This window comes from Procambarus clarkii, chromosome 91 (genome assembly GCF_040958095.1).
Source record: "Procambarus clarkii isolate CNS0578487 chromosome 91, FALCON_Pclarkii_2.0, whole genome shotgun sequence".
In the NCBI taxonomy this organism is placed as follows: Eukaryota; Metazoa; Arthropoda; class Malacostraca; order Decapoda; family Cambaridae; genus Procambarus; species Procambarus clarkii.
In genome coordinates this window covers 10,369,110-10,376,691 of record NC_091240.1, presented here as the reverse complement: position 1 = coordinate 10,376,691, position 7,582 = coordinate 10,369,110, and the positions used below count along the sequence as shown (strand labels likewise).

The window sequence follows — 7,582 nt, the reverse complement described above, 5'->3', positions numbered from 1 at the left end:
CTGTTTGCTATAGGAAGCCTAGCAACAAAGCCTCTAATGGTACTTAGTAATCAAATAACAAAGCCTCTAATGAATTTAGAGCCAACATGGTACTAGATTGTCTAGCAAAAGCCCCTTTTGGTACTAGATACTCTTGTAATAAATTGTCCCATGGTACTGGTAATAAATTCTCGCATATTACAAGACGAATGCAAATTGGGGCCTGAAAATATCCATCCCCAAGTTTGAAAACAAAACAATGAATCCCAGTTGGGTAGATTTTGAACTTGAAAAGAAGTAGGCAAACACTGGTTCGGAAAATGGGATTTCTGATCTATGGAACAAGTTTCCTAATAACATCGTAGAAACAAACTCAGTGGAAAGTTTCAGTCGTTTGGACTGATACACCAATGGAATGTGTAGATTTGAAATGAGTAGCCTCGCATACATCAATAACACTTCAGCAAATGAGAGTAGAGCATAAAAATGTCAATAGGTGGTGAGGCATTTGTACACAGGACACGGCTATTTAAAGTTGCATTGGAAATGTCTGACAGAGACATGTCAGACAGGGAAATGTCTGCCTCGTTGCTATGAGATGTCTTGAGTGGTGTCTAGACCCTGTCCTGGAGCTTCAACTGGAATCGTGTCTAGAACCTGTCCTGGAGCTTGACCTGGAGTCGTGTCTAGAACCTGCCCTGGAACTTGACCTGGAGTCGTGTCTAGAACCTCCTGGCCTCGATGTTCTCGTGTTGCGAACTGATCAGGCGACCTTGGTAGCTAAGAAAGCCTCATTCCCGACGACGAGGGAACCTCAGGGGTTATAAGGTAGCTGGGAGGCTCTTAACTGGAACTAGATAGGAGGAAGATCTTATGTTGCATATAAACTCAGGTGGTGTGACAGCTGGCTTAGGTGGTGTTGCAATAGGCTCAGGTGGTGGAGGAACATTACATGGTAACCTCACATGCTGTCAAATGATTGTTCGGCAGGGGGTTGACCCTCTGATTGGCCGGCTGGTTGGCCGTCTGATTGGTCAAGCAGGTTGTCTGGCTGGCCTGCCAGAGGGGGCTGGGTGTATTAAACACCCCCCCCCCCCTTTCCACCTGCAGCCACCCCGACCCCTTCCACCTCTCCCGGATGCTCTCTTCCAGCAGGGAAAATCCTACGGGGTATACAGCCACCAGCCCGACGTCAGTAGTTGTCTCAGAATAAAAATTTATGCTGTGACTATCAGTGAAATAATTTAATGATTTTAAAGTTTTATTTACAATAAAACAAATCAAATTTGGTCAAACACATATTTGGTCAAACACGTATTTGGTTAAACGTGTAAACAGATTCTTGGACGCCAATGTTCATGTTTTGTATTACTGAGCCTAAATGGTTTTCTAAACAATGGAAAAGAAAGTAAAGAACCTAAACTAACCTGTCGTAGCAAGTTTATGTCTAATATACCCTATCTTAGGCCCAATATAGTGCGCATATATATATATATATATATATATATATATATATATATATATATATATATATATATATATATATATATATATATATATATATATATATATATATGCTATACTAGGCCTATAATTATTTTTCGGGCCCACTACAAAATTAGTAATATAAAATATGAACAGTTGGGTGCAACAGTACATTCTTGTACGTTAGACTAAATAGTTGCTATGAGTACTATCATATAAGGAGGAGGGGTTGGATCAGCGGACGTCAGTAATAGATGATGATACGAATACAACCATTTGTTCAGTGTATCTACACGCTTCATCACCTTCATATAGTGCTCCACGTGTAACTATTTACTACAGAAAATGTATTTTGTGTTGATAATTTTCATACAGTGAACCAGTCATCATTGCAGTGAGATCCATTTTACCTGAAGCCTCAGCCACTTTGCCCACTGACATCACACTGCTTGGATCACCGCTGGGTGACGACGCCGACAGTGCTATTCTTGCAACTCGTCCTCCTAATAGAACGTCGCACTTTGACGTATATTTCACCTAAGGCCAAAAATCGTCGTACTAGAAAATGATAGCGGCTGGCGGAATTGACATATTGTCCCGTTTTCTGTTTTGGGTCCTCTGGTAGGTTAGGATAAGAGCACTCTAGTATGACAACTTCTTGACGTTGGGAAACCTGAGGAGGACGGGCTGATTCTCGAGGAAAACCTAATCACCTGAAGATGCTGCATCAGAGAATATTAGATTTGAATGTACTCACCTAGTTGTGTTTGCGGGGGTTGAGCTCTGGCTCTTTGGTCCCGCCTCTCAACCGTCAATCAACAGGTGTACAGGTTCCTGAGCGTATCGGGCTCTATCATATCTACACTTGAAACTGTGTATGGAGTCGGCCCCCACCACCTCCAACTAATGTTAATGATGCTTTATGCCTGCCCACAAGGTACCTGACCTAGCCTGACCTGACCTACGTTTCATGAGGTGTGCGCCCATTTTCAATAGTCCGCAACTAATAGGATGAGTTCAGCAAACCAATATTGCCACAAGCGCTCAACGTTAACATGGATGACAGTCACGGGGACCAAGCAACGCTGTCAGTCACACGGGCGGGGATAGAAATATGTAAGGCAGCGCATATAATCCTACCTTGTAGGATTATAATCCTACCAGGGATTATAATCCTACTATAATCGGGATTATAATCCTATCTAGGATTATAAGTCCTTGTAGGACTTATAATCCCACCAGCATGCATGTCCTCCTGCACTGCTGCCAGCGAGATGATAGAGGAGATCCTTCCAGATTACATGACAGAATCATGTAGAATTAAAGGAGCCAGCTGCTGTCTCACCCTCAGATATTGTCTCACCTGTACCCCTACTAATCACCTTCAAAAATTAAAGACTGACTCACGTAGATAGATCCATAAAGAAAAGAATATGTCAATAATGCTTCAGAAAGAGATAGAGCCCGCCTATACTAGCTGTGACAGCCCCTCATGCTGGGGAGTTTTTATTCGTCACCCCTAACACCGCCCAGAGACCCAGGAGTGGAGGAGAACATAGAGAGGCCAGGGACGGCATGTAGTGGAACATTAATCTCCATCATCACTCATCCAGTGGTGAGTGTCATGTGCTTCCACGGGTCAGAATACTGTGAGGCGGCCGTGCCTGCCTGCCTGCCAGCACGCCACTCCCCATCATCATCCCCCCTCCCCTCCCCCCCTCTACCGGCATCCCTTCCCCCATCATTCCCCAGCATCCACCACGCCAATTAGTCGGACAGCCAAAGGCTTTGGACCCGTGCAGGGATATCCTTGAAAACAAAATGCACGCCTTTCCCCACACCCCTTCTCCAGCACGCCTCACCCAGTGTCCCTCCCCCAGCACGCCCACACACCTCCCTCACTCCATACTGGCTGAATCAACTCTTTACCATCCCACTGTGAACCCCTACACCTCAAGAACCCTTCCATCTCAAGAACCCCTCCACCTCTAGAACCCCTCCACCTCAAGAACCCCTCCACCTCAAGAACCCCTCCACCTCAAGAACCCCTCCACCTCAAGAACCCCTCCATCTCAAGAACCCCTCCATCTCAAGAACCCCTCCACCTCAAGAACCCCTCCACCTCAAGAACCCCTCCACCTCAAGAACCCTTCCATCTCAAGAACCCCTCCACCTCAAGAACCCCTCCACCTCAAGAACCCCTCCACCTCAAGAACCCCTCCACCTCAAGAACCCCTCCACCTCAAGAACCCTTCCACCTCAAGAACCCCTCCACCTCAAGAACCCCTCCACCTCAAGAACCCTTCCATCTCAAGAACCCCTCCATCTCAAGAACCCTTCCATCTCAAGAACCCCTCCATCTCAAGAACCCCTCCACCTCAAGAACCCTTCCATCTCAAGAACCCCTCCATCTCAAGAACCCCTCCACCTCAAGAACCCCTCCACCTCAAGAACCCCTCCACCTCAAGAACCCCTCCACCTCAAGAACCCCTCCACCTCAAGAACCCCTCCACCTCAAGAACCCCTCCACCTCAAGAACCCCTCCACCTCAAGAACCCCTCCACCTCAAGAACCCCTCCATCTCAAGAACCCTTCCATCTCAAGAACCCCTCCATCTCAAGAACCCTTCCATCTCAAGAACCCCTCCATCTCAAGAACCCTTCCATCTCAAGAACCCTTCCATCTCAAGAACCCTTCCATCTCAAGAACCCCTCCATCTCAAGAACCCTTCCATCTCAAGAACCCCTCCACCTCAAGAACCCCTCCACCTCAAGAACCCCTCCATCTCAAGAACCCCTCCACCTCAAGAACCCCTCCATCTCAAGAACCCCTCCATCTCAAGAACCCTTCCATCTCAAGAACCCCTCCACCTCAAGAACCCCTCCACCTCAAGAACCCCTCCACCTCAAGAACCCCTCCACCTCAAGAACCCCTCCACCTCAAGAACCCCTCCACCTCAAGAACCCCTCCATCTCAAGAACCCTTCCATCTCAAGAACCCCTCCATCTCAAGAACCCTTCCACCTCAAGAACCCTTCCATCTCAAGAACCCCTCCACCTCAAGAACCCCTCCACCTCAAGAACCCTTCCATCTCAAGAACCCCTCCATCTCAAGAACCCCTCCATCTCAAGAACCCCTCCACCTCAAGAACCCCTCCATCTCAAGAACCCCTCCATCTCAAGAACCCTTCCATCTCAAGAACCCCTCCATCTCAAGAACCCTTCCATCTCAAGAACCCTTCCATCTCAAGAACCCCTCCATCTCAAGAACCCTTCCATCTCAAGAACCCCTCCACCTCAAGAACCCCTCCACCTCAAGAACCCCTCCACCTCAAGAACCCCTCCACCTCAAGAACCCCTCCACCTCAAGAACCCCTCCACCTCAAGAAACCTTCCACCTCAAGAATCCCTCCACCTCAAGAACCCCTCCACCTCAAGAACCCCTCCACCTCAAGAACCCCTCCACCTCAAGAACCCCTCCACCTCAAGAACCCCTCCACCTCAAGAACCCCTCCACCTCAAGAACCCCTCCACCTCAAGAACCCCTCCACCTCAAGAACCCCTCCACCTCAAGAACCCTTCCATCTCAAGAACCCCTCCACCTCAAGAACCCCTCCACCTCAAGAACCCCTCCACCTCAAGAACCCCTCCACCTCAAGAACCCCTCCACCTCAAGAACCCCTCCACCTCAAGAACCCCTCCACCTCAAGAACCCCTCCACCTCAAGAACCCCTCCACCTCAAGAACCCCTCCACCTCAAGAACCCCTCCACCTCAAGAATCCCTCCACCTCAAGAACCCCTCCACCTCAAGAACCCCTCCACCTCAAGAACCCCTCCACCTCAAGAACCCCTCCACCTCAAGAACCCCTCCACCTCAAGAACCCTTCCATCTCAAGAACCCCTCCACCTCAAGAACCCCTCCATCTCAAGAACCCCTCCACCTCAAGAACCCTTCCACCTCAAGAACCCCTCCACCTCAAGAACCCCTCCACCTCAAGAACCCCTCCACCTCAAGAACCCTTCCATCTCAAGAACCCCTCCACCTCTAGAACCCCTCCACCTCAAGAACCCCTCCACCTCAAGAACCCCTCCACCTCAAGAACCCCTCCACCTCAAGAACCCCTCCACCTCAAGGAGACAAAAGTGAAAACTAAAAACACAAGAGTGGAGGCAGCGCCAGGGTCGTACACAATACGGCTGGTCTACAAGTGGCATTAACTGGAGCAAGTCGCAGAAGCCACCTCCACCCATAACTTCAAAACCTGATACAACTTGAACTTAGGAGAGATTTAATAGGCGCACCAGAAACCCAAGAATAGGAGGTGGGGTATGAAGAGCTAGACCACCCTCCCAACCACCATCCTTTCTTTCCAAAGGATACCTGATCAACCAGGCTGTGACTCATACGTCAGGCTGCGAGCAGCCGCGTCCAACAGCCTGGTTGATCAGTCCGGCAACCAGGAGGCCTGGTCGACGACCGGGCCGCGGGGACGCTAAGCCCCGGAAGCACCTCAAAGTAACCTCAAGGTAACCCTCCCTATAGCCTTGCACTGTGTGATGAGCAGTGTTAGGCAAGCAGTATCACAAGGGAGTCACTCTTAGGTGAGAGGTGATGGGTGATGAGTGAGAGGCAAGTAGTGATGGGTAAGGCAGTGGGCTGGGCTCCCTCGGTAGCTCCTGCACCCACCATCTCCTCCACTCTTCAGCAACCAGGACCCAGAAACCAGCTCTGGTGTACACCGCCGCAGGACGCCGCAATGATTGGTGTTGGAGAGGGTGGAGGAATGTGGTGGAGGCAGGAGGGGGGGGGGGGGGCAAGGGCCGTCTGAGGTCCAACAACGCTGCTCCCCGCCATACAACGGCTCCTCCCCGCCTTGCACCGGCCGCTCCCCGCCCTACAACGGCCGCTCCCCGCCCTGCAACGCCCCCTTCCTCGCCCTACAACAGCCTCCCCTCCCGAATAACCCCAACTCCCCGCCACAAACGATGCTTCTTGCCCTACCCTGGCCTCTATGCCCCTCAAACGATGAAACCGGCCCCGCCCCGCCTCGCCTCGCGCCGCCCCGCCCCAGCCGCACCCCAGGTTGATGATGGTCCCCCAGCACCCTGGGGGCTCCCACGGCCCATAAAAACACTCCCTGAACAGGCAACTGGAGCAAAAATCTGGCGTACCGAGACTCGCCTCGTGTATCGATTTTTTCATTTTGTTTTTCTCCTCGGTAATATGATAGAGTTTTCGAAGGAATCGTGAATGTCTTATCAGCAACCCCGCTCTCAGTCGCGGGTAATGGCGCGAAGCTCGCGGCTGCTGGCCGTGGCTGGGGCGGGGACTCATGCAACACGTGTTCAGAAGACACTTAATTCCTTGAAACATTTCTTGCATTAGATGAGTTATTGTTTTGGAGTGATCGACGGGAATTTGGAGAGCCTGCTGCTAGAGCTGTCACCGCTACCTGCGATACTTCTCAGTTTCATTTACCTGATGCTCCTGTTCACCCAAGCATAAATAGGTACGTGGGAGTTAGACAGCTGTTACGGGCTGCTTCCTGGGGATAGGTATGTGTGTGTTAGAGAGAAATATATGTAGTAGATATGATAAGAGAAAAATAGGTCGGGAGTCAGTACATTAGACAACCGACGGGTAGAAAGGCGAGGTCCAAGAGCTAATAGCTCGAGCCTGCAGGCACAAATAGTAAACACACACACAAGCAAGTAAGCACGCACGTAAACATACACCAGCACGCACGTAAACATATACAAGCACGCACGCAAACATACACCGGCACGCACGCAAACATACACCAGCACGCACGCAAACATACACCAGCACACACGCAATCATACACAAGCACGCAAACCTACCCCAGCAGGCACGCACGTACTGCAACATGCACGCACTCAGTAGCTGGAGCAGTGGGCAGAGGCGGGCATGTGGGCAGCCCTCCTGACCGCTCCCATAATTGCCAGTCCTCCCCCGGGTGGTAACGCTCGCTCCTGAATGGTTCGTACGGCGTTTCTTAATGTTGCGGTGCAAGATGGTGGCGCTCACAGCCTCTGGTGAGTGGTAGAGGCGAGGTGACGTGGTAGTTAGTGGTGGTGGTGGTGGTGACGTCGGTGG

The 7,582-nt window shown here is 50.6% G+C and overlaps 1 protein-coding gene across 1 annotated transcript; it reads left to right on the top strand.

The window, feature by feature from the left end:
* Positions 1 to 572: 572 nt before the first annotated feature.
* On the top strand, positions 573 to 5,611 carry LOC123773838 (uncharacterized). The gene is made up of 3 exons (XM_069318894.1): positions 573 to 799; positions 1,840 to 1,990; positions 3,440 to 5,611. Exons 1-3 carry the CDS (start codon positions 573 to 575, stop codon positions 5,609 to 5,611), a joined length of 2,550 nt encoding a protein of 849 aa, XP_069174995.1.
* Positions 5,612 to 7,582: the final 1,971 nt, after the last annotated feature.

What these genes read in the sequence shown, in the direction of transcription:
- LOC123773838 (XM_069318894.1), top strand. Translation starts at nt 573, where the DNA reads ATGAGATGTCTTGAGTGGTGTCTAGACCCTGTCCTGGAGCTTCAACTG. An exon ending in ACGACGAGGGAACCTCAGGG is followed by an intron (nt 800 to 1,839) that starts GTTATAAGGTAG and finishes ATTTTCATACAG; the next exon opens with TGAACCAGTCATCATTGCAG. An exon ending in ATAGAACGTCGCACTTTGAC is followed by an intron (nt 1,991 to 3,439) that starts GTATATTTCACC and finishes TTCCATCTCAAG; the next exon opens with AACCCCTCCACCTCTAGAAC.